This window comes from Pan paniscus, chromosome 18 (genome assembly GCF_029289425.2).
Source record: "Pan paniscus chromosome 18, NHGRI_mPanPan1-v2.0_pri, whole genome shotgun sequence".
In the NCBI taxonomy this organism is placed as follows: domain Eukaryota; kingdom Metazoa; phylum Chordata; class Mammalia; order Primates; family Hominidae; genus Pan; species Pan paniscus.
In genome coordinates this window covers 94,157,720-94,184,767 of record NC_073267.2, presented here as the reverse complement: position 1 = coordinate 94,184,767, position 27,048 = coordinate 94,157,720, and the positions used below count along the sequence as shown (strand labels likewise).

Here is a 27,048-nt window from a genome sequence, read left to right as displayed (position 1 = left end):
GTCTCTACTAAAAATACAAAATTAGCCAGGCGTGGTGGCGCATGCCTGTAATCCCAGCTACTCGGGAGGCTGAGGCAAGAGAATCGCTTGAACCTGGGAGGTGGAGGTTGTGGTGAGCTGAGATGGCGCCACTGCACTCCAGCCTGGGCAACAAGAGTGAAAGTCTGTCTCAAAAAAAAAAAGCAGCCTTGGCTGGCGATGGGGAGGGGGAGGAGGGATTTTGAACAGGTGAAGGAGGTTGGCCGGATCCTCCCCACCAAACCTCCACCCGAGGCCAGGCTGAGGAGGGGGGAAGATGTGACTTCAGTGGAGCTCCAAGTGCTGTCACCGCATGGATCCACTCTGTACAATTTCTAGAAAGAGACTATTTAGGGGACTAGAAGTGATGAGGAATTTCTGTTATCTGAGATACCAGAAACATCCTGGGAGAAGGGGGCCACTGTCTCTCACCACACCTGCAACCCACCCACAGCCACTGCCAGGGACCCTGCAGAAGCCCCTCGAGACACGCTCGGTCCAGGCCCTGGGGCCAGGCTGCCCAGGAAATACGTGAAATCGGCCAGGGTGAGCAAGCCCACGTGGCGATGCCAGAGCCCAGGCCCTCCTCTAAACAAAGAGCCACCACCAAGTCACCAGGGACCACAGCAATGCACAGTGCTGCCGGGCCTCCCATGCTCCCAAGAGAAGCTGGAAATCCAGTATCTTTTTCATGCAAACTCCCAATTTTTAAACGTTGGCAACAAATTCCAATGAAAAAGATACAGTTCAAACAAAACACATTTTCTGGCTATATCACACAAGGGTGGCTGGGTTTGTTTGAGACGGAGTCTCACTCTGTCACCCAGGCTGGAGTGCAGTGGTGCAGTCTCAGCTCACTGCAACATCCACCCCCAAGCTTCATGCAATTCTCCTGCCTCAGCCTCCCGCGTAGCTGGAATTACAGGCATGTGCCACCACACCTGGCTAATTTTTGAATTTTTAGTAGAGATGAGGTTTCACCATGTTAGCCAGGCTGGTCTTGAACTCCTGGCCTCAAGTGATCCACCTGCCTCGGCCTCCCAAAGTGGTGGGATCACAGGCGTGATCCTCTGTGCCTTGCCTGTTTTTTATTTTTTTTTGAGGCAGGTTCTTGCTCTGTCGCCCAGGCTGGAGTGCAGTGTCACCATCAAGGCTCACCGCAGCCTTGACCTCCTGGACTCAAGCAATCCTCCAGCCTCTGCCTCCCTGGTAGCCGGGACACAGGCATGCACCACTATTTACTCCCTAATTTAAAAAAGTATTTGTAGAGACAAGGTCTCACTATGTTACCCAGGCTGGTCTTGAACTTCTGGGCTCAAGTGATCCTCCCCCCTCAGCATTCCCAAGTGCTGGGATTACAGGCATGAGCCTCCAAGCTTGGCCAGGTGGCTCTTTTTATCCTCTGCATTAGAAAATCCAGCAAAGCAAGGAGGTATACAGTAAATATTTGCTGCATGAAGAAGTGAGTATAACAATGCTTAGGCCTGCGCTGGCCTAGCACACAGTGAGCACTCCACCTGGGTTGGCTGAACACCTGGTGAGAATCCATTCAACCAGGATCACACAGAGAGACCACATTTCATCAGAGCTAAGACAGTTGATTGTGAAGGGCACCATTATTTTGGGCAGAGCTCAGAAAAGAATAAACACTGCCAATTAATCAGTAACACCATGCTTTCTAATTACATCACTTATTAGAAGTGATCTGATTTCAGAGGAGTTGAAATGTGAAAAAGAATGTACATCTCACAATCAAAGAAATATGGTACATTAAATGTTGAAAAAAAATTCCAATTACAAAACAGGCAGTTTGAATAGAATGGTTGTGAATGGTGACCTTTCACCCAGGGACAACAGAACAGGCACGGACAAGTTATATAAACCAAGATTACAGAATTTGATCAAGGGGCTGTGCCCGGTTTCTACAGTGACAGCCAGAAGGCTTCGTTGGTTTTATGGCACAGGCTGTGAAGACCAGCTAAGCAAACATTTGTGGAGGGTTACGACGGGGACTTTCATCCCATATGGCAGGGGAAGGGCATCTTTGTATTACTTGGATGAATTCATAATAATAAAGAATTAATCCACAAACTAATAAAGATTAGAATGGGCCGGGTGTGGTGGCTCACACCTGCATTCCCAGCACTTTGAAACGCAGAAGCGGATGGATCACTTGAGGTCAGGGGTTTGAGACTAGCCTGGCCAACATGTTGAAACCCCGTCTCTACCAAAATACAAAAATTAGCCGGGTGTGGTAGCGAGCACCTGTAGTCCCAGCTACCTGGGGAGGCTGAGGCAGGAGAATCACTTGAACCCAGGAGGCGGAGCTTGCAGTGAGCCGAGATCACATCGCTGCACTCCAGCCTGGGTGACAGAGAGAGACTCCATCTCAAAAAAACAAAAGCAAAACAAAAATTGATTAGAATGGACCAGGAAAAGCAAGTGACTTGTATCATCTTGAATGTCACTTAACATATAGGGAATTTTTTTGTTTGTTTGTTTTTTGTTTTTTGAGATGGAGTCTTGCTCTGTCGCCAGGCTGGAGTGCAGCGGTGCATTCTCGGCTCACTACAACCTCCGCCTCCAGGGTTCAAGTGATTCTCCTCCCTCAGCCTCCCGAGTAGCTAGGACTACAGGCGCCCACCACCACACCTGGCTAATTTTTGTATTTTTAGTAGAGACGGGGTTTCACAATGTTGGCCAGGATGATCTCTACCTCTTGACCTCATGATCCACCCGCCTCGGCCTCCCAAAGTGCTGGGGTTACAGGCATGAGCCACCGTGCCCGGCCCAGGAATTCGTTTTAAAAAAGTTCTTAAAGTTTTTAAAAAATGATTCTCTCATTTTACTTATTTTGGAAAATCTCCGCTGGCTAAGCTGCCATCTCCACCTTCTGATTCAGTGGCTTTCAGCAGCTTTAATCTGGCATTAAAACTGAAAAACCTCACCCTTTCAAAATCACAGATGAGAGGGGGAAAGTGTCTCCCACGTGCAAGTCCACTTGCATGGATTAAGCGGGATGCCCGTGCTGCAAGGGAAGTTAGGACAAGAAACCGGAAGTGACCATGGGTGGGGAGAGAATTGGGGTATTTGGGGATTGAGCGCAGAAGCCTTTTTTACTTTTTCTTCTGGAAATATTTAATCGTCTTTCTTGCCTCATGAAGCTTCTCATGGCTTATAAGACAGGGATTGGATGCACCATTATTTGCAGAAGGGTGTGTGTGTGTGTGTGTGTGTGTGTGTGTGTTTTGTTGTTGTTGTTTGTTTTGTTTTTGAGATGGAGTCTTGCTTTGTTCCCTAGTGCAGTGGTGCGATCTCAGCTCGCCACAACCTCCACCTCCTGGGTTCAAGAGATTCTCCTGCCTCAGCCCCTGAGTAGCTGGGACTACAGGCGTACGCCACCATGCCCGGCTAATTTTTGTATTTTTAGTAGAGACGAGGTTTCACTGTTTTGGCCAGGCTGGTCTCAAACGCCTGACCTCATGATCTGCAGGAGGTTTTTTCGTTTGTTTGTTTTTTGTTTTTGTTTTTTAAGATAGGGTCTCGCTGTGTTGCCCAGGTTGGAGTGCAGTGGCAAGATCATGGCTCACTGAAACCTTGACTTCCCAGGCTCAAGCAATCCTCCCGCCTCAGCCTCCCAAGTAGCTGGGGCTACAAGCGTGCACCACCATACCTGGCTAATAACAAAACATTTGTTTTTGTACAGACAGTCTCACTATGTTGTCTAAGCTGGTCTCAAACTCCTGGGCTCAAGGGATCCTCTTGCCTCAGCCTCCCAAAGTGCTAGGATTACAGGTGTGAGCCACTGTGCCCGGCCTACTTGGGGAAGTTTTTAAGCATTCTGTCTTCTGAGAGTCCTGTGTTCTCTGGCAGCCTCCTTGAGGCTCAAATGTCTCCCTCCCTGCCGCCACCCCTGCCTCCAAAGGCTCAGTCACCTGAGAATGCTGTTCAGGTGTCTTGGCCTCTTTCCTGGTCCTGTTCTTGCTGGAGCCCGCTCTCGGGGGACAGTGTCGAATCACAGCCTCACGCTCAGAGGGTGCTCCCTGGATCACCTGTGTTAGCACCCTTGAGAGCTTGTTAGAAATATGAGTCTCAGCCAGGCGCAGTGGCTCACACCTGTAATCCCAGCACTTTGGAAGGCAGAGGCAGGCAGATCACCTGAGGTCAGGAGTTCGAGATGAGCCTGGCCAACATAGTGAAACCCCATCTCTATTAAAAATACAAAAATTAACTGGGTGTGGTGGCAGGCAACTGTAATCTCAGCTACTTGGGAGGCTGAGGCAGGAGAATAGTTTGAACCCAGGAGATGGAGGTTGCAGTGAGCCAAGATCACGCCACTGCACTCCAGCCTGGACAGAGCAAGACTCCATCTCAAAAACAAGCAAGCAAACACGGCATGTTCTCACTCCTAAGTGGGAGTTGAACAATGAGAATACATGGACACAGGGAGGGGGACATCCACGCCCAGGCCTGTCGGGGGGTTCGGGGGAGAGCATTAGGCCAAATGCCTAATGCATGTGGGGCTTAAAACCTAGATGACGGGTTGATAAGTGCAGTAAACCACCATGGCACGTGTATACCTATTTAACAAACCTGCACATTCTGCACATGTATCCTAGAACTTAAAGAAAAATTTAAAAATAAAAAAGCAAACAAAAGAAATGTGAGTCTCAACACATTGGGTACAGTGTACACTGCCCAGGTGATGGGTGCATGAAAATCTCAGAAGTCACCACTAAATAACTTATTCATGTAACGAAACACCACCTGTTCCCCAAAAGCCTACTGAAATAATAAAAAGAAAGAAAGAAACGTCAGTCTCAGGCCCCATCCAGCCCCGAGTTGGGGGAGCGGCCATCCAGGTTTGCCATCTCTCTCAGGGACCCTCCCGTTCTTCAGCTTGGTGGGAGACCTCGGCTCTCCAGTGCCTGCCTCTGCAGGTGCTCTTCCAATGCCCCAAACCCCACTGTCCCCAGCACAGCTTGGCGTCCTGCTCCAGCGACCCCTTCCTCCCAGCTCCCGCTTCTGTAATAAGCTGGGGCTCCCACCTCCCACTTCCTTCGGCCTCTAAATCAAGGGTGGCCAACACTTTTCATCTCTCTGCTTCCAAAGTGTCACAGAGACGGCCTGGCGTGGCGTATTGGGAAAGGCTCTGATGATGAGGTTAGGAATAGGAGAAGGGGCCGTGAGTTTCCCCATGATCTAAGTGACTCCATCATCTCATTCTGCTCACAGAGCTCAGCTGTGGTCCCCCCCAAGTGACCCTCGGATATGTTCCCACCCCCAAACCTTGGCCTGTGCTGTTCCCCCTGCCTGAACACCCTTCCTGCTCATCTCCTGACTCCTCAACTCTCCACCCAAAACCCTCCCCGGCCACCTCTTCCAGTCCATCCCCTTCTACCTCCCTTTTTTTCTTCTTGAGACAGAGTTGTGCTCTGTCGCCCAGGTTGGGGTGCAGTGGTGAGATGTCGGCTCACTGCAACCTCTGCCTCCCAAGTTCAAGCCATTCTCCTGCCTCAGCCTCCCTGAGTAGCTGGGATTACAGGTACACACCACCATGCCCGGCTAATTTTGTATTTTTGGTAGAGATGCAACACCACGTTGGCCAGGCTGTTCTTGAACTCCTGATCTCAAGTGATCTGCCCACCTCAGAGTCCCAAAGTGCTGTGATTACAGGCGTGAGCCACCATGCCCAGCTGGCTTCTACCTCCCTTTTATCTCTTTCTCGGCAGTTATTCCTTTGTAGCACTCATAAGTTGTAATTATTTTTATTAATGTGTGCTTAAATTGTTAACATTCACTTTTTTCCCCAGGCAGAAAACTCCAGGAGGGCAGAGATCTACCTGATCCAGCTGGATCAGCACTTTTGATGTAAACAGAGAGTCAACAGATACCCAATACATATTCATGGGGCAAATAAACTCGAGCCCATTGCCAATGGCTGCCAAGGATAGGGAGTGAGGGGCAGTGGCTGGCAGCAGAGTCCCCATCCTGCTGTGGTTGGAGGGGGTTGGGTTGCTGACAAGGAGCCTGGCTTTGGATCAGGCTTCAGTGGTTTGAAGTCTGTCTCTTCCATGCCCTGATCCCATAAGTTGTGCTAGTGTAAGCCTGTTTCCCAATCTGTAAAAAGGAGGCCAGACTTACCCCATGGGCTGTGTAAGGATGAACTGGGATCACATGTTCTACTCCTGCTCCTTCTCCAGCACCAACAGACCCTGGTCCCTCCCTCTTCAATTCCTTGAAGATTCTAGAACTGACTTTTTTTTTTTTTTTTTTGAGATGGTGTCTCACTCTGCTGTCCAGGCTGCAGGGCAGTAGTGTGATCTCAGCTCACTACAACCTCTGCCTCCCGGGTTCAAGCAATTCTCCTGCCTCTGCCCCCCAGTAGCTGGGATTATAGGCACGCGCCACCACGCCCGGCTGATTTTTGTATTTTTAGTAGAGATGGGGTTTCACCATGTTGGCCAAGCTGGTCTTAAACTCCTAACCTCAAGTGATCCGTCTGCCTCAGTGTCCAAAAGTGCTGGGATTACAGACATGAGCCACCGCACCCGGCCCAGAACGGACTTTACTGTGTCCACCTGCAGGCTGCTCTTGGCAACTTTGCCGTTCGCGTAGACGGGTCTTCCCAGCCCTGGCTCAGGCCTCCTTGTCCTCATCTCCTTCAATGAGCTTGTTGTCCATCCACCCCCTTCTCCCGGCAGCCCACTGCCTGCTGCTAGGGGGTTGAATTGTGTCCCTCCAATAAAATATGTTCACATCCTAACTCCTAGTACACGTGAATGTGACCTTATTTGCAAATAGGGCCTTTGCAGACATCATCAAATAAAAATGGGGTCATTAGAGTATCCACCCTAGTCCAATACAACTGGCGTCCTTATAAAAAGAAGAGAAGAGACGCAGAGACAGAGGAGGAGACCATGTGACAGACAGAGACTAGAGGCAAGATATCTATGTGCTAAGGACTGTCTGTGACACCAGAAGCTGAGAAGCATTCGGCTGATTCTCCCCCTAGGGTCTTCAAGAACGGCATGCTCCTGCCACACCTGGACCTCGGACTCCTGGCCTCTAGAATGGTGAGAATAAGCTTCTGTTTCCAGCCCTGCAGCCTGTGGTGCTTTGTTTTGGCAGCCCCAGGAATCTGCACCCCCAGTCTCCTCCAAGGCCTCATCACATCAGCCACAGCTCCAGATCTCAGCTTCACGCTCCCTCTCCCACCTGCCTCTGCCTCTCTTCCCAGCTCTCTCCCTCTAGCCCTTGATTCCCATCGATTCTCCATCCCCACTGAGACCTACAATCTTTGAAGGTGGGAACCATGACTGTCTTGTTCACAACCTCCCCCAATCCCAACACTACATGAACATGAAAGGGATTCAATGAAAGTGATACAAACAGATCACGCAGTCATGTGCTATACACAGTAACACCGAAGGATAAATGCTCCTCAAAAGCTCCACGAAGGCTGGAAGCACTGGCTAACACCTGTAATCCCAGCACTTTGGGAGGCTGAGGCAGGTGGATCACCTGAGGTCAGGAGTTCAAGACTAGCCTGGCCAACATGGTGAAATCCCATCTCTACTTAAAATTCAAAAAATTAGCTGGGTGTGGTGGTGCGCCCCTGTAATCCCAGCTACTTGGGAGGCTGAGGCAGGAGAATTGCATGAACCTGGGAGGTGGAGATTGCAGTGAGCCAAGATCGTGCCATTACACTCCAGCCTGGGCGACAAGAGTGAAACTCTGTCTGAAAACAAACAAACAAACAAACAAACAAACAAACAAACAAAAAAAACAACGCCATGAAGATCGTTCTGTTCAGGATATTAAGCCAGAAAGCCCCAATCCACTAGAGATCAAGACCATCCTACATTCAATAGACCCCCTTAGGTTTCATTATCCAGAGCCTAAGATGCCCTTTCGCAGGGCCATTAGCAAAACAAACCGAGGACCTGGGCATATTTTCAGGGAAAAAGGGCTGCAACCCAGCAAAGACACCTGTACAGCACCACTGCATCATTTTCATGGTTCCAAACAGGTCTGGGGGGAAAGTCCAAGCCCTGGCATTTGTCTCCGCTCATTTATAGGTTGTTTAAAGCTAAAACCTAAAGACTATTATCTATGAGTACAGCTTTTTTTCTTGTTCTTCTTTTCCTATTGAAAACTATCATTTAAGGGTATTCTGATGTGGTTTGAATGTCTTTGTGTGTCTCATTACAGGATTTTTTTTTTTTTAAGGTAAGAGATGAACTTATTATGGCTTAGAATTTATCTGGGATGGGGTTTTCCAAGTGTCTGTCATTTGTATTTTGCTTTTATGATTTTTATCACATCTGTGTGCCCACATCATCACATAATATTCCAACTCCTCTTTTCCATGTTTTTTTTGTGTGCTCTCAGCATTTGGTGTTACTAAGATTTTGTTTGTTAAATACACTGAGTGACAAAGTATCCAAAGCCAGACACAGTATTTCCAATTCCCATTCACTCAAAAAATAGTTATTGAATGCTTTTGTGATAGGACACACACCTGCCCACGTGTTGATTTTACCACCTGCCCCTCAATTAATGCACACCATGCAGTGTCATTGAAAAAATAAGGCATTTGGAATCTCCTCTACTACTAATTACCAGATAATCGTGTACATTCATGTATACACAGGCAAGCCTGACTATGCACCAGAGCCATGTACACCTGATACTATGTACCTGATACCATGTACTAGACCCAGTACACTCAACCCTTAAAGCAAGATTCTCTTGCCCACACTGGCCAGCAGGACAAACCTCTGTGTCCCAGCACACACTGGGATGCCTCAATCCACCAGGAGTTTGTCTGCTGTAATTCACTGTAATGATCATTACAGCACACATTTGCAATAACGGTTTACTCTTCATATATAAATTAGAAAGGCTCCGAGGACCCTTTCAGTAACAGTATTCTTAGTTGCCTGTTCTATACCTTTCTGGTTTCTTTATTGACATATAATTTGTATATAATAAAATTCACTCCTTTAACATATATAATTGAATGGTGGTTAGTGTATGCAGAGTCGTGCACCTATTCCCACAATCAATTTTGGAACATTTTCTTCACCCCCAAAGGAAACCCCATAACTGTTAGTAGTCACTACACACTCCCCAACCCCAGGCCCTGGCAAACACTAACCTACTTTCTGTTTCTATGAAGTGACCTATGTTTAGGTTTGTTTCTTTTTTCAGACAGTGTCTTGCTCTGTCACCCAGGCTGAAGTGCAGTGGCGCAATCTCGGCTCACTGCAAACTCCGCCTCCCGGGCTCAAGCGATTCTTCTGCCTCAGCCTCCCGAGTAGCTGGGATTATAGGCGCCTGCCACCGCACCCAGTTAATTTTTGTATTTTTAGTAGAGACAGGGTTTCACCATGTTGGCCAGACTGGTCTAGAACTCCTGACCTCAGGTGATCGTCTGCCTTGGCCTCCCAAAGCGCTAGGATTACAGGTATGAGCCACCGCGCCTGGCCGAGTGACCTATTTTTGAATATTTTATATAAATAAAATCATATAACATGTGCAACTGGCTTCTTTCACCTAGGAAAACGGGTTCAACATTACTCCATGTTGCAGTATGAATCAGTACTTCATTCCTTTCTGTGGCTGAAAAATATTCCACTGTACCTAAGTTGTTTATTCTTTCATGAGCTGATGGACATCTAAGTTTGTTTACATCATGGGTTTGATGTATTAATTACATATATATACATATGAACAGACACTAGAATGATTTTCCACACATCACCTAAAAACACATTGCAGACAGCAGCTGCGTGTGCGTTACTGTCTGGGAACCAATGGGCCTGACGTGAGCCTAGACATGGGTTGGTTCCTCCGTGTCCCGGAACAGCCCCTAGCCTCCCTTCCAATGGGACATACCCAGTTAGTGACAATCCCCGGCCTCTGCTTCCCTTGCCCTTGGCAAATAGCCACGGAAGAACTACTGACAAAGTCAAACCGCTGCACGATGCTGGGCCGCCCGTGCCTCTCCCTGTCTCGGCCACCAGGACCCAGGGGCTTGGGATGACTTATGAATCACTACGTAGAAGAAGGGCGGGTCCCCTCGGCTTAGCATCATCAAGTGATGATGACTCCCAGGCCTGCTGTCCCCGTGTGGCCTTGGGCTCTACATCCATTGCCGCTCTGATAGCCTCCTCCGTAAGACAAGGGCTTAGATCGAGTTCTAAACCAGTATTAAGAGCCAACACTCACTCTGCACTGTGTATCATGTGGGTGCTTGCACAGACTAACTCCTTTAATCCAGACAGTCGCCCTAGGACAGGGTATATGAGCATTCCCATTTTTCAGAGGAGGAAACTGGGGCACAGAGAGCTAAGAAACTTGCTGGAGGTCACAGAACCTCCAGTTTTGTGGCAAGCGTAGAATTTAAACAGAGGCAGGCTGACTCTGGGGTCCTTGCTCTTAGCCAGAAAGACCCAAACCCACAGGCAAAGAGTGACAAGAAAGCTGATACAGTTTGAATGTGTGTCCCCACCCAAACCTCAAGTTGAAACATAAGCCCCAATGTTGGAGGTGGGAGGAGATTGGACGATGGGGTGGATCCCTCATGAATGGATTAGCGCCATCTCCTTCGAGCCGTTCTTGCTGGAGTGAGTTCCTGAGAGATCTAATTGTTTCAAAGCATGTGGCATCTCCCCTTCCTCCCTCTCCTGCACCTGCTCTTGCCATGTGACATGCCTGCTCCCCCTTCCCCTTCCGCCTTGATTGGAAACTTCCTGGAGCCTCCCCAGAAGCTGAGCAGACACCATGCTTCCTGTACAGCCTATAGAACCATAGGCCAATTAAACTATTTTCTTAATAAATTACCAAGCCTCAGGTATTTTTTTTTTTTAGCAATGCAAGAACAGCCTAATACAAAAGGGACCCCCTGGATCATTTGCTGTCATTCATTTTGCAAGCATTCACCGGGCACTCTGTACCTGTCAGAGAATGTGCTATTGGGAGGCTGGAGTTTGGGTGACGGGGCTGCACCTTCCCAACCCTTCCTATTCTGCAGCCTCCCCACCTTCTCTTGCGGCAGTGAAGGGCTCAGAGCCCATTGACCACCCTGGCAAGGCAAGGGGCGGCCATAGCCCTCTTACCTGACCCCAATCGTGAACATACTCAGGAGTTGTTTCCCTTGCAACCAGCCAATGAGCATGATGAGACCTGGGGAAGAGACAAAAACATCCTTATCTCCATATGCGCTACACACGCTGATGCCTGGAGGGATTCAAACTCACTTCCTTAAAAGAGTTTACAGGAATGCATGCACAGAGGAACACCTGATAACCTCAACCACTTTCAACCCGTCTCTTCTCTTTTCTAAGGGAGATACGTTTATACCTACAAAAACCCGATTTTACTTTCTTAGGAAAGGTCCAAGCCAAATTTAAGTTAAAGGCTCAATCAGTTTATTTTGGACTGTTTGCAAGCATTTACATCTTATTCCCAAACTTTACCATCGGCTGTGTGTATCCAGAACATCCCCCCGTGTGGTGTTTGTTGTGGCAAATGCAACTGCTCCTGTGATGGGCAGATGGGTCACTGTTTTTTCAAATTATTTTACTCTGTGGTACTCAGGATTAAATATACTCCATTTCCATTTTCCTTCATTAATAATTTACCAAATATGTACTGCACACCAGTTACTGCACTAGGTGTACGAGACACGAAGGTGGTTACGGATAGACCCTCAAGGCACAAATGGCAAGAGCTGCCCTGGGGCCTGTGGAAGTTCATGAGATGCTCTGGCCACAGGGAAAGGTGCTCGGGTTGCGTGGTGCAGCCTGCATCTCCTCATCTGTAAAATGGGGCTCATGGCCGTGCACCCCTCAAAGAGTAGTTCCCTGGTTTAAGGTGTGACAGTCTGTGCTCAGCACAGCTCCTGGACGACAGCAAACACAAGCCTAATCGTTAACTCTTGTTGCCATCATTAACGGAAGGAGTGAGTAGGGACTGGGAAGGTGGGTGGTGTTGCCAGGTGACACCCTTGGAGAGCTTGCTAAAGAACGTTAGCTTTGCTTTGCAGGGGCCAGGGGGCCAAGGATGTTTTCTGATGGGTGGTAGCGGGGTGTGTGTGTATGTGTATTGAGAGGGGCAGCTGCCACAGTATCTGTTAGTTTTGTTTTGGGCATTCTACTATTGGCTACTAAACTCAGTCATCAGCTGAAATCTTAGCTAGAACCCAAATGAACTCAAATGAAATAGATTAGCAAGGCGAGCTCTATTGGAAATAGGGGTGAGGCAGTGAGCCTAGAGCCACCCCCACTAGGAACTTACTCCACCCTTGTGGCATTCCCATAGTAGAAGGCTGGAGACTCCTCACAGGAGCTCACACGAATCAACTAGGTACATCTCTTCCGAAATCCATGTTCAGTGTCTGTACATTAGTAGCTTGAAAACGGCCACACTGAGAGTATTTGCACCATGGGAATTGGCAAATGCTACTTTCCTCTAGAAGCACTGACCAGCATGGTGTTGCTTCCCTGCACCTGCCCCTTGGGCTTTCTAGGGGGTCCATGGGACTGAGTGTCAAAACTCTCCATCTGCTAGAGCAGTTCCCAAAATGTTAAAAAAAAAAAAAAAAAAAAAAAAAAAAAAGCCCAGTGCGGTGGCTCATGCCTATAATCCTAGCACTTTGGGAGGCCAAGGCGGGCAGATCACTTGAGGCCAGGAGTTTGAGACCAGCCTGGCCAACATGACAAAACCCTGTCTCTACCAAAAATACAAAAATTAGCTGGGCGTGACGGTGCATGCCTGTAATCCCAGAGATTCAGGAGGCTGAGGCAGGAGAATTGGTTAACCCAGGAGGCAGAGGGTGCAGTGAGCTGAGATCACGCCACTGCACTCCAGTCTGGGCAACAGAGTGAGACTCCATTCCCCACCCAAAAAAACAAAATGTCTGAATGATATCATGGGTCTTGCTGTGGACATGTCAATTTAAGTTCTAATTTAACTTAAGAAACATGGGCTTACATAAGCTGTTTCTCTCAAGACTGTTCTCTGGCTCCGCAGTTTTGGCTACACTCACCAGCACCTCCCTCATCACTGGATGTGCTGTAGGCAGTGGCTTGTTGGTTTATTCCTTGATTAAATGTTTTACTCAACAAATATTTACTGAGAATCTATTAGGAGCCAGGCACGGGCCTGAGAATCTATTAGGGGCCAGGCACGGCTGGAATAAAGGACACAGAAGTAAGGCCAGATATGGAAAGAGCAGGAAGAAGCCAGTGAAGGGACCGGGGCACCACTATGAGGATGTCAAGCCTTAAGATCTAGATTCAGGACCGCAGCATCATGTCAATGCTGTTTGTTGTGTTACCAAAGGTCAGGAAGTCCCAGTCCAGGCACACGCTGCTTAGAAGCATAGAAATATGGTTGAGTGCACAGTTAAACTACATTTCCCAGTCTCCTTTGCAGTTATGTGGGCCATGTGACTCCATTCTGGCCAATAAAAGATGGTCAAATTGATGATTCCACTTCCTGGTCTATGCCTTAAAAATGTCCTCCACAAGCCTCCATGTTTCCTCTTTCACCATCTGTTGGCTGAACAGAAACATGGCCTCCAAGGACCCAGAGGAAGATAGAGCAGCAATATAACAGGGGCCTGGGCCCAAGTCACTGTGTGTAGGCGAGCTATCCAGGAGAGCCACTGGACCAGGAATACACCCATGGACTTTGGACTGTGGTGTGAGCAAGGAACAAGCGTTTACTATGTTAAGCCAAGAAAATGTAGTGGCTGCTTGTTACAGCAGCCAGCCTGGTCCAACTATACAGAAAGCTCTTGTTGCTTTTGGAGAGCCTCTGATCCCAATCCCCAAGCCTTATGCAGCTGAGTAGCAAGATATTTGAGAAACGGCCATGGTGACCCCCCTATGATGGCTCCCCTCCACCTGCAGAACAAACCCAGTATGGAAACTGCTTCACTCACCGATTATGCCAAAGGAGAAGAGTGTCAGTTGCTTTCCTAGCCTGTCCATGCTTTTCTGCAAAGGAGTTTTAGGTGTCTGAAAGGGTGAGCACAATGGGTTAGCTGGACAAGATCCTAGCTTCTGCCTGCCTTTGTTCAAAATGTCTTCACCTTGCCATCCTACAGCTTCAGTGATGATTACACAGGGGTACACATATGTCAACATTCGTTGACTTTTGCACTGAAGATCTGTGCGTATTACTGTCTGAAAGCTGTATCTTTATCAAAATGCTAACAAATGTCTTACGTGTTTAAAAAGAGGCCAGGTGTGGTGGCTTATGCCTGTAATCCTGGCACTTTGGGAGGCTGAGGCAGACAGATTGCTTGAGCTCAGGAGTTTGAGACCAGCCTGGGCAACATGGCGAAACCCTGTCTCTATTTAAAAAAAAAAAAAAATTAAATGTTTAAAAAGTATACTCATATTAACCACATGCCACTTTTCCTAAGGAGTAGGCAGGGCTGGTATTATTTGCCTATAATAATCTCAAACTCCAGCTTACAAAAGTCCGGAAGCCCCCTCCTGCCCCTTACCTCTTCAGCCTGCATCATCTTAAACACTTCTCCGAACTGAGAGCTTTCCCCTGTTCCAATCACGACCCCCTGTGTCCAGGAGAGAGAGAAGTATGAAATCTAAGGGCTGGGAGCCTGTGAGTTACGGGAGCCCAAGGCCTCGGTGTCCCAGGGCTTACCTGGCCCCTCCCATACTGCACCAGGGTGCCCATGAAGACGATGTTGCTGAGGGTGGTGAGGTCCCCACCGCCTGTCAAGGGGCTGTCTGTTTTACTACATGGCTCGGCTTCCCCGGTGAAGCTGGATTCATCCACGAAGAGGTCTGTGACCTAGGAGAGCAAGGGGAAAAGGCTGTGGAATCTCCCTGTCACCCCGACAATTGGTGTTAAAAGCACAAAATGGTACCAGCACCTTCATGGACATGAACTCAAGAACACAGTGAACCTGCAGAATGAGTGTCACAACGACGGCCTCTGAGGCCCCCAGGATCAGAAAAGCTTTGAATGAGCGGCCTCTCTTAAAAACGTAAAAGTCTCATATCTTCGCTTAATGTTGTTCGAAATTTTGATACAATCTAAAAAAAAAAAAATGAAGGTGATGGCTATTTTAGGATATACCTTTCAAAACACCTGTGTGAGTCTCCACATACGCAGCCAACTCTTCACCTTGGAGATGCCTGTACAATCTGTATGGTTCCCACACAATCCCACACAATAACTGAGCCAGGTTATTCAGTCAGAGTCTAAGGCAATAGTAACACCAGAAACACAGACAGGGACACAGAGACACTCACACACCCTGGCAAAGGGAAGGGAGATACTGACATTTGTAGAACACTGACTACGCACCAGGCCCTGTGCGCAGCTCCCCACAAGGCTTAGCCTTCAGACCTCACCACCCCCAATGGAAGACTCTACTATCTTCCCCATTTTGCATATGGGGAAACTGTAGCATGGAAGAATTAAGTAATTTGTTCAAGTTTCCATAGCTAGTTAGTGGCAAAACAGAGATTTGAACCGAAGCTCTGGTTCCAGAAATGATACTCTTAACCATCTTGCAAAACCGCAACTTGACCTCAGACTTAACACATCTCACTCCCGAGGTGAGGCTCCCAGGGCCAGAACCGTGCCAGACACCTCTGAGTTCATAGAGCGGGGCTGGGTGGGCCTATCCCTAGGGACCTGGTCATGTAAGCATGTAACACCAAGCTAGAGAAAAGCCATCTTCCACAAACCACCAGAGAACCACAGCTAGATCAATGATTCTCAAACAGGGACCTGCGACTTCTCTATAATTTAAAACTATTTAAATTTAGTAGTCATCTTTTAAAAATATGTGCACTGCCATAGGATCTCAGTCCCCAAGAACGACAGTGGCCGCCTGTCACCCAGGTAATGCCCGTCTCCCCCCTTCCTTCCAGTGGACCCCACGGTGTCAGGGAGGCGAGGCCTCCTGCTGCACAGCCACATTCCCGCCTCCCTGTGGCTCCCGCGGCTCCAGCTCTGGACAATGAAGCATAAGAAGTCACTGAGCAATGCTGAGGAAAGTCTTTGAAGGAGGCTCGAAGAACGTTCTGGAAAATACCTGGCTGGGGCTCCTCAAAACTGTCAAGGATGGCCGGGCATGGTGGCTAACACCTGTAATCCCAGCACTTTGGGAGGCTGAGGCAGGCAGATCACTTGAAGTCAGGAGTTCGAGACCAGCCTGGCCAACACAGTGAAACCCTGTCTCTATTAAAAATACAAAAATTAGCCGGGCATGGGGGCAAGCGCCTCTAATCCCAGCCACTCAGGAGGCTGAGGCAGGAGAATCTCTTGAACCCAGGAGGCGGAGGTTGCAGTGAGCCAAGATTGCCCCTCTGCACTCCAGCCTGGGTGACAGAGAGAGACTCTGCTCAAAACAAAAACAAAACCGAAACTGTCAAGGTCAAGGTCAAAAACAAGGAACATCAGAAACTGTCACAGCCAACAAGAACCTCAGCAGACATGACCACTAAATGTCACATGGGATCCTGGAGCAGAAAAAGGACATTAGGGAAATCTATGGGGATCTGAAAGTGGCACAGACTCAAGGTAACAAGAAGGCATCAATATGGGTTCCTTAGTTGTGACCGATGTACCCAAGTAAGCTAAGGCATTAAAAACAGGAGAGGATCCCGGGTGAGGGGTAGATGGGAACCCTGAGCTGAATTTTCCCACAAATCTAAAACATTTCTAAACAATGAAGTCCTTTAAAAAAAAAAAAAAAAAAGAAAGGGAGAGATCAAAGATGACCCCCACCCCGGGAAGGCAACTACGAAGAGAAGGAGGAAGGAGGAGGAGGCGTTTGGAAGAGAGGAGGCACATGGGGTGGGGAGTGAGTGTGGGTTTGGACAGATGGGAAACCTGCCCATCCATATCCTCCGATAGGCCAGGGACCCCTCTGGGCACTGGGAATACCGCAGTGAATGGGGTACAATCTCTGCCTCAGGAAGATGATACTCCATGGAGGAGTCGGGGGACTGACGATAAACAAGCACTGGATCCAACACCAGGGTGTACACAGCAGGGAGGGAGGCCCCTGAGAAGAGGCGGCTGGGGGAAGGCCTGGGAGGAGGGACAGGGAGCAGAGACCTCCGAGATGAGATAGGTTAAGTCACATGTGCTGGGGGAGGGTTTTAGGTGCCCCCATGGCAGTTGAAAGCGAAAACTTATCAGGCTTTTTGGTCAGCATGAGACAAGTAGCTTGGGCCTCCTTTGCCTAAAACGGCTGTTTTGTGCCAAAAGCTGCTATCTCCAGGAAGCCCTCCCTGACTGCACCAGGCCAGGCAAGTCTCTCCCATTTGGGAAATCCAGGATTCCCAGTACTTCCACTCATGGGTCCCTTAGCAGTCCTGGAACAGTACTTGTCACGAGTAGATTTAGGTCAGTCTGTCACTCTGGGCTATAAACTCATGAGCACGGGGACCAGGTCTGCTTCCTGCACGGTGTCCTCGGTACCCAGCCCAGGGCCTCATACGTAGTAGGTGCTCAGGAAACACTTGTTGAATGAATGAGCGATGTGGATGGGGAGTGGGGTGGGGGGCCCCAAGGCAGGAAGGGAGGAGGGAGGAGACCTGGAAAAGGGCCACAGGGTGGCCTGCTGAATAACGTCCCCCTGCCCCCAGCTTTCCCATGATGTCCGCATCCTAATCCTCAACTTGGGAATGTGTTCTCTGATGTGGTGACAGAGACTTTGCAGACGTGACTAACTGAAGGACCTTGACATGGGGAGAATATGGTCTGGGTGACCGGGGTGGGCCCAGTGAGATCACAAGGGTCCTTATAAGGGAGGGGGAGGAAGGAGGGTTGGAGACGTGTCTGACATCAGGGAGATGTAACAGAAGCAGTGGTGCGGGAACACGGAGCCATGAGCCAAGGAATGCAGGCGGCTTCTAGAAGCTAGGAAAGGCCAGGAAGTGGCTTCTCCCCTAGAGCCTCTGGAGGAGCATGGCCCCGATAGCACCTTTTTTTTTTTTTTTTTAAAGATGGAGTCTCACTCTGTCACCCAGGCTACAGTGCAGTGGTGCAATCTCGGCTCACTAAAACCCCCACCTCCCAGGTTCAAGCCATTCTCCTGCCTCAGTCTCCTGAGTAGCTGGGACTCCAGGTGCACGCCACCACACCTGGCTAATTTTTTTATTTTTAGTAGAGACAGGATTTTGCCATGTTGGCCAGGCTGGTCTCCAACTCCTGACCTCAGGTGATCCACCCACCTCAGCCTCCCAAAGTGCTGGGATTACAGGAGTGAGCCACTGCGCCTGGACCCTGATAGCACTCTTGATTTCCACCCAGTGAAAACGATTTCAATTTTGACCTCCGGAAGGTCAGACCATACCTTCACCTTGTTTTAAGCCCCTAAGTAAGTGGTCATCTGCCACAGCAGCCATGGGCAACGGATACATGGAGGTAACTCAGGGGGAGAGGCAGTGCCAGGAAGAGTCTGAACAGCTGCTCACAGGGAGACAGAGAACGTCCTGCGGGTAAGGACATGGGCTGCGGAGCCAGAGGCCCGGGGTCGTATCCCCCTCCACTGCCCACTGCCGTGTGACTGCGCAGGGCCACGCAACCTCTCTGGGCTGCTGTGTCCGTGTAGTAAAATAACGCAGAGGAAAAATAACAGTGCTGGTCTCTTAAGGGTGTTGGGAGAAGAAATGAAGCAATTTTCATACGGTGGTTAGCATAGACCTGATATACTGAAAAATATTCGTTGTCTTCATATGACAAAAATAAAGGCAGGTAGAAGATCAGGTGGCACCTCCGGACCAAGAAGGAGTGAAGCTGGTTGTGTGTGGGTTCAGCAGGTGGGCAGGAGGGGCTTCTGGTGACCTCCCAGGCTACCAGGGCACAATCTCAGGTAAGGGGCAAGGAGGGGTGAGGGGCAAAAACAGACTCGGGGGCACAGAACCCATAGCCACCAAGGAGGCGGCAGGCCGAGCCTGAAGACAGAGGCACAATCGCGGGCTCACCTCCTATCTCCCACACACAGGGCTCATGCCCACCCGGTGCCCCCACCTCCAAGACCAAGCGTCACTTGGAGTCCCATCACCTCCGACCCAATTCCCTTTTTCTTTTAGACATGGTAGGGAAGAAAGTGAGACCCAGGCTTGCTGGCTGTACCAGCTCAGCCTCTGACTGAGGGCTTCCTCTGTTTTAACTCCGGGAAAGGGAAAATAATGTTCTGGGACCCCCATATACTGTGCAAAAAGGTCTATTACTTTAACAGCTTTCTTGAACTTGCTGCTTCCTGCTGAACCTGCTAGATCGAAATGGTTTTAAAATGTACATTTGAAGTACTCCTGGGTCTCAGAGCTTAATAGCTGATAAGCATTTTCCACTGAATAGGCAAAGCTATTGACTGTTTAATGGAAATGCAGAATACCACCAGGAAAATCCATAGAGTGTTCACAGCCAGTAGCCTTAAAATAACCTTCGTGGTGTCAATACACAGGTACAATAGTTTTTGTACAGATGGGGTGTCACCGTGTTGCCCAGGCTGGTCTTGAACTCCTGGGCTCAAGCAATCCACTCGCCTTGGCTGCCCAAAGTGTTGGGATTACAGGTAGGAGCCACTGTGCCCAGCCACAGTTTAATTTAACACAAGCAGGGCAGAGAGAAAGCCAGCTGAAGCAGTAAGGAAGTTATCTGGGGTCTAAAAAGTTGTTTCAAAGAACCGTTGTATAGAACGATAATGATAAAAAATAAAAGCAATCACAAGTATCTGGTGACTGTTCACCCCACAAGAGGCATGTGCTAAGCACAGCATGGGTCACAGCTTGTTTCATCTTCACAATAACCCTGTGAAATGGAAACCAACATCAGCCCCTTTTAGAGATGAGGAGATCGAAGCTCAGAGAGGTGAATTCCTTCCCTGAGTCACACCCTAGGAGCTACGGGGCCTGGGGTTCTCTGACTCCCAACACACACTGCGGTACGGCAGGCCCCACACTTGCCTCTCACTCACCTGTGCCAGGCACCGTTCTGAACACTTTTGGCACCTCTGAAGATCTGTAATCCTCACAAGTACCCTATGGGCATCACCCCCCATTTTGCAGATGAGAAAACTGAGGCACAGAGAGGTTAACTAAATTGCTCAAGGTCACAAGGCTTTGAATGATGGCCCCAGGGCTCAAGCCCAGGCTAATGCCCAGCCCCAGGTCACTGGCCACCTCTCATACGGCCTCTCTCTGCCTCTGCACCAGCCCCTGTGGTGGACCTGTGTCCTTCTCACGAGCTGCCTGGCATCTGGAGCATCCCGTTAGGACCCCCCTTCTCAGGAGAAGGAAAACGTGGAAAACCTGAGACCAGCTTCCCCAGTCCTCCTTGCAGGCGGGGATTGGCCACAGACAGCAGTTCCTCTGACCGGATCCATGCATCCCAGACTTGGGGTCAGATGGTGACTGCTGGAGCTGAACACGGGGAGGGGCGGGGGCCACAGAGGATCTATTTCTGGTGCTACAGAGGGCACCAGCCTGAGCCCGAGGGCGAACCCTCCCTCACTTTGGTAACTGAACATCTCCCACCCTTATCCCTGCCCTGCCTGGAAATCTGAAGGTCACGGCAGAGAGGCTCAGTGTCCGAGTGGCCACACATAAGCCCTGGCCCCTGCCTCCTATTTCACAGACAGGCTAGGAATGTTGTAAACCCAGGTCCCAGGGGGTAGCTTCCAACCCTTTGTGCTCTTCTCCATCCGCTTCCCTGATGCTGCCCTCTTAATAGCGGATCCTTGATCCTACAGTTCCTGAGAATGCATCCCATCAGTAAATAAATCAGGCAGATAATCTGTGTCTAATTCTTCATCATGCAAAGCTTTGAACGGTCCTTACACATTCTTGAAGGATTCTTGAAATAGATTACTCCCATCAACAAATCATGGTGAACTTGATGTAACCTCTTGGGAACCCAGGATAATCTCAGCAGAGTGCCTCAGGCATGGCTCTGTGAAGCTGTGACACCCAGAGACCCACGAAGCTTGCCCCACAGCCAATGTCCCCAAACCTCACTACTCTAAAAGCGTGTGCTTCTCGCTCTGTCGCCCAGGCTAGAGTGCAGTGGCGTGGTCTCGGCTCACTGCAACCTCCGCCTCCCGGGTTCAAGTGATTCTCCTGCCTCAGCCTCCTGAGTAGCTGGGACTACAGGCGCATGCCACCATGCCTAGCTAATTATTGTATTTTTAGTAGAGAGTTTCACCATGTTGGCCAGGCTGGTCTTGAACTCCTGACCTTAAGTGATCCACCCGCCTCTAATATCACTTCTTTCTAACACTTGTGTGTCTGTTTTGAGAGGCAACTCTCACATCATTCCCCAAGCCCACCTTGGTTTAATTTGTTATTGCAGCCTGCTTTAAACTGGAAAATCATATAGCCAAAAGTTGTCAGGCTTAAAGTGAGGATGACAATTTATGAAATATGGTTTGAGGGGCTCTATGCATAGAACACGCTTGTCTGCTAACTTCCTGTCTTGTGTGCATGCATGTGCATGTATGTTTGAGCACGTGTGTATGAGAGAGACTATACATGCCTACAATTAGTTAAGTGTCTGCTCCTTGACCAGCTCCATCAAATACCCCATTGACAAGGGTTTGGAACCACTCACCTCAGTGAGTCGGATGTCTGCAGGGATCCGGTCTCCGATCGAGAGAGATACGACATCACCAGGAACCAGTTCTCGAGCAAGCAGGTGCTGGAGTTTTCCTTCTCTTAGGCTGCATTTGACATGGTAAAAAGCAAAAGCATCCATGCTGACATTTGTTTTTATGCACTTTGATACATTTGAACAAGGAGAATAGAAACACACTTTTCTCTTTTAATATACACCAGCCCTGTGCCTTTAGGGTGTTATTATTTTGAAATTAACATATCCTATAAGACTTTAGAGAAAGCATGTGGTTTCTGGGCATCCCTGGGCCACATCTGAAAGATGAGGCCATTGCTGTTTACCCTGCCTGGAAACCAGGTGGGCCACATGCCCCACGGAGGCTCCTGGGGTCAAGGTCAGCAGTTCTAAAGCCTCCAAATGCAGCCGGTAGAGTTTTGTCCTCAGAGCACACAGCACTCAGGGTGCAGGGTCTGTCTCAGGAAGTCAGGGATGGCAGAGCCTTATCACAGCTGGGAGGAAGCCCAGGACCTCCATTCCCACAGGGCCATGACCAGGTGCCCTCAGACTACGGATGTGCTTCCGTGCAGGCTCCAAATGGAATCCCCCACACCACCGCCCCTTGCCCTTCCCAGCTGACTCCAACCTCCGACCTGGCCCCTTCAACCCATCCTGCATATGGCAGCTGGAGCGCTCTTAGAACCCCAAACCAGATCCCAACCCCCTCCTGCTCCAAACCCTCCGATGTCTTTCCCATGACCCTGGTACCAAACTCAAAGATCTCCTCCGCGGCCGGCCAGCCTCCTGCAGCTCCCATCTCATTCCATCCAGCCCCCTTAAACACACAGGCTTCTTCTGGTCTCAGGGGCTTTGCAGACCTCAAATGCAGGAGCAGAAATTCCCCTCTTCCTTGTTAATGGAATTTGATCTTGTTGAGGTATCCACCCTCTCCCCACAGCCACGTGCTCTGGGGAGTGGGTCATGCCTGGCTAAGACCCCTGCCCTTGATTGGCTTAGGTATCAGCACATCATGCAACACTGGCCCGAGAGACCTGAGTGGATGTTTGCTGGGGGCCTGTGGGAAAATATTTCCTTACTGTACACACGTGTGCACGCACACACACACCCCCTTATTCTATAGGGCCTTTGTGTGTTTGGCTGTGATGCCTGGAGCTGTGGCAGCCATCTGGGACCATGAGGAGAGCCAGCCAAGAACCAATGCAGCCCCAATGGGCTCAAGGTGGCAGGGTAAGGAGGTGAAAGGGCCAGGCCCTGGGTGCTCTCCTGAATTAACTAACCCCACGGCTCCCACCTCAGATCCCTGGCTATGAGACAATATACTTTTCTTGGCATTTGTGCAATTGGACTTTCTGTTCCTTGTAGCCAAGAGCACCTGCCAGAGATATACCTGTTGCTCCCTCAGCTCCTCCCATGGCAGGCTCCTCTTCCTCAGGCCTCAACTTAAATGTCACCTCCTCTCTAAATGTCAGCCTGATCGACAGCTATTTAGGGTTGTCCTCACAATTCCACCAGTCACTATTACATCTCAGTGGGGTTTTTTATTTGTTTTGGTGGCCTCTGGTATTTTTTGGCTTTTGTGTACCTGGACAATTCCAAGGTCATCTTGTTCTTCACTGGCTTATTATGTACTCCCTTGGTAGGAATGTGAGGTCCCCAAAGGCCGAGGCCTCCCCATTTCTTCCACTTGTATAACCTCAGTGCCCTTTCTCCAGGCATACAGTAGGTGCTCAATAAATATTTGATGCCTGCACCAGGGATGGAGTAACACAGGGAGGGGGTCCTGCACGGCAGGGTTTCCCCTGACTTGGAAATGGGTCTCAGAGACTCAGAGGGTGGGCTTCACCTCTTCAGCGCTCTTTTAACTCTACTGGGCTGCCTGACACCGCTGCTTTTGTACACAAAACCGTCTTTTAGAAGTGACCTCCTGGGAGACATCAATAATGCACGCTATTCACCTGAAAGGCCAAGACTTGATATTTAAGCTTAAGATGGGATCGTCAAATCACATAAATCATTTATGCTTCCGTTTGCTCAGTTAATGATGTCACGTGTCTGGATTTCTGACAGCACTGTTCATCTGACCAGCGAGCCCAGACATTTCTACTGCTCCCGCGGCCCTTCTACAATTGACTCACCCTCTGTGATGTGGGTCAGTTCTGTATCATCCTCTTCTTGTCCCTATTTGGTCCTTCGTCATTCTCCGCCTTGTATTATACACACACACCCCTTGAATGCTGACTCTTTGAGACGCGGGACCGTATCTCACTAGGGCTTTCTGCCCCAGCCCCATGGCTCAGGTGCACAACATGTGCCTGGGATATATACTAAAGCTCTCCCTGAAAATTATCCTTCAGAAAACACGGAGTTGCCATATGTTTGCCAAATGTTGGAAATGGGTCTTGGAGACTCAGAGGGTGGGCTGAGTTGTTCCCAGACACCCCAGACCATGAGATACTTTTTTTTTTTTGGGGACAGAGTTTCGCTCTTATCGCACAGGCTGGAGTACAATGGAGCAATCTCGGCTCATTGCAACCTCCACCTCTGGGTTCAGGCAATTCTCCTGCCTTAGCCTCCTAAGTAGCTGGGATTACAGGCACCCACCACCATGCCCAGCTAATTTTTTTTTAATTTTTAGTAGAGACAGAGTTTCACCATGTTGGCCAGGCTGGTCTTGAACTCCTGACCTCAGGTGAGCTGTCTACCTCGGCCTCCCAAAGTGCTGGGATTACAGGTGTGAGCCACCACGCCCGGCTGATCAAAGGATACCTTCTATCACTTTGAGCAGCCAGGTATGTTCGGGAAAGATCAGCCTGACAGGACCTCAACCAATGTTAGCAGGGGTGGGGAGAAGACTTTGGCCTTTTGTGAAATCATTTCATTTTCTACTAGGAGAACGAGCTTATGGACCACTGCTATGCTAAAAGTTAAGCTTAGAATGAGCTGTTTTCCCAGACTGAGCAACATAGTGAAACCCCATCTCCACACACACACATACACACACACATGCACATACACACACACAGACACATGCACACACAGACACACACACAGACACATATACACACTCGCACGCATACACATGCACATACACATGCACACAGACACACACATACAGACACACACAGACACACACACGCACACACGCGCAGACACGCTCGCACACACATGTGCACATGCGTACACACACATACACACACACAATCAGGTTTAAAAAATAAAAATGCAAAAAATGCAGTAACTTTTGTAGCAGCTGATACAAAAAAGTAGTCAGGTGTGGTGGCATGGCATGCACCTGTATTCCCAGCTACTTGAGAAACTAAGGCAGGAGGATCACTTGAGCCCTGGAGGCAGGCACAGGTTGCAGTGAGCCAAGATCCTGCCACCGCACTCTAGCCTAGGCAACAGAGCCAGACCCTGTCTCAACAACAACAACAAAAAGAAAGAAAGAAAGGAAAAGAAAGAAAAGAAAGGAAAGAAAGAAAAGAAGAAAAAGAAAAAGAAAGAAAGGAAAGAAAAGAAAAGAAAAGAAAAAGGAAAAAGCCGTTTTCCCTCCTGGGCCTGTCAGCTTCCTCCACCAATGGCCGCTGTTCCTAGAAGGGCCCCCGCAGATGTTCTAAGCTGAGCTGCCCAATATGGTAGCCACTAGGTCCATATGCGTATTTAAATAAAAATTAAAATTCAATAACATTAAGAATTTAGTTTGTCGGCCGAGCACGGTGGCTCACACCTGTAATCCCAGCACTTTAGGAGGCTGAGGCAGGCAGATCATCTGAGGTCAGGAGGTCGAGACCAGCCTAGCCAACATGGCGAAACCCCACCTCTACTAAAAATATAAAAATTAGCCAGGTGTAGTGGTGCATGCCTGTAATCCCAGCTATTTGGGAGGCGGAGGCAGGAGAATTGCTTGAACCCAGGAGGCGGAGGTTGCAGTGAACTGAGATTGTGCCACTGCACTCCAGCCTGGGCGACAGAGCAAGACTCTATCCTAAAAAACAACAAAAAAAAAGAATTGTTAGATGCCATATTGGACAGGGCAGATGATATTAATAGAACACTTCCTGCAAGTTCTATCACACAGGGCTATGCTAAGCAGAAACGGCCATGTGGTACTGGCAGACATTTTAATCTTTTCTCTTTCCTTGTTAAACATCTTTGGTAAGAGCTGTGCAGTAACCAATGGAAAACTCTGGGCAGGAAAGAGGCTGTTGCAGCTGCTGAGTAGTTACTCAAGTTCACTCTCTCTATACCCTATGCTGCAGCCAATGTTCTGATGGCTCTGCTTGTTAAAGACCTGGATCTCACTCTCCGAGTCCATTCATTGAGAATTCAAATAAACCTCCAAACCCTCTCCCTAGAAAAAACACACACAGTTCTGCACACTATTTCACAGGCTTTGTGGGCTACTCTCTTCCCAGAGTCACTCCTGCTACCTGTGGTCCTCAGGCTAGGCACCCTGATTTAGACACTGATGATGGAGCTGAGGCCCAGAGGGGTTGAATGACATGCCCGAGGACACACAGCGACCTGTTGGCAGGTGGAGACCAGGCCTTAGAACTCCCAGTGAGATGTGGTTCTCCTGTCTGACACTACCAAGGATACAACTTTTAGCAAACATTTGCCAAACTCTCCAGCTCCCTGGCTCCTCCAGTGAACCAAAAAGTCCCAGGGAGGCCCTGACTTACCAGTTACATTCTGGAGGAACCAGCTTGGTCAGCTCTTCCAGAGATTTCTCCGACCTGTACTCCTGGCAGGAAGCACATCAGACGTGCTGTTTAAAGGTGGGGACTCCATGAAGCTCCTGTCCCGCCCAGCTTACCCTGACTGGGACCTCAGGAAATACTCACCTGGATGAAGGCCACAGTGACCACGATGAGCACTGCCTAGACAGCAAACGGAGGAGGGTGTCAGTTCCAGAGGCTCAGTGGGAGGGGGGACAGGGCGTGGCAGGCTAGGGGCTTGTCTTTAATGATTGATTTCCTTTCTTCTTGCAAAATATGTGCACAGTACAGAAATTTAGAAAATATACTAGCCAAAAGAGCAGGAAAAAATTGACACTATCTTTTACTACCCAGACATGCACATTTCAGAGTACCCATCTAGATTTTTCTGCGTAGACACACTTAAGGTGCTGCATCTTATAATATGGACATATTCTTTTATAAACTGCCATTTTCACTGAACATGCTGCAAACACCCTTCTCCATAGCAGATGTGGAACTTACCCCAGCCTTTTTTTTTTTTTTTTGAAATGGAATCTTGCTCTGTCACCAGGCTGGAGTGCAGTGGTGTGATCCTGGCTCAATGCAACCTCTGCCTCCCGGTATCAAGCGATTCTCCTGCCTCGGCCTCTCAAGTAGCTGGGACCACAGGCACATGCCACCATGCCCTGCT

The 27,048-nt window shown here is 49.1% G+C and overlaps 1 protein-coding gene across 8 annotated transcripts in view; it reads right to left on the bottom strand.

Annotated features, from left to right (window-relative positions):
- The window catches only part of ATP2C2 (ATPase secretory pathway Ca2+ transporting 2), a 100,707-nt gene that overhangs the window by 31,051 nt on the left and 42,608 nt on the right, over nt 1–27,048 (bottom strand). For 7 of the 8 annotated variants that reach the window (XM_034940838.3, XM_034940837.3, XM_063597792.1 and 4 more), the window contains exons 5-11: nt 26,502–26,537; nt 26,340–26,401; nt 21,637–21,745; nt 14,704–14,853; nt 14,546–14,614; nt 13,976–14,051; nt 11,145–11,211 (exon numbers count right to left, since the gene is read on the bottom strand). In XM_034940838.3, coding sequence (XP_034796729.3) covers nt 11,145–11,211; nt 13,976–14,051; nt 14,546–14,614; nt 14,704–14,853; nt 21,637–21,745; nt 26,340–26,401; nt 26,502–26,537 — 569 coding nt within the window. The remainder of the gene's footprint in view (nt 1–11,144; nt 11,212–13,975; nt 14,052–14,545; nt 14,615–14,703; nt 14,854–21,636; nt 21,746–26,339; nt 26,402–26,501; nt 26,538–27,048) is intronic. The other variant, XM_014341886.4, reaches the window with a different exon arrangement.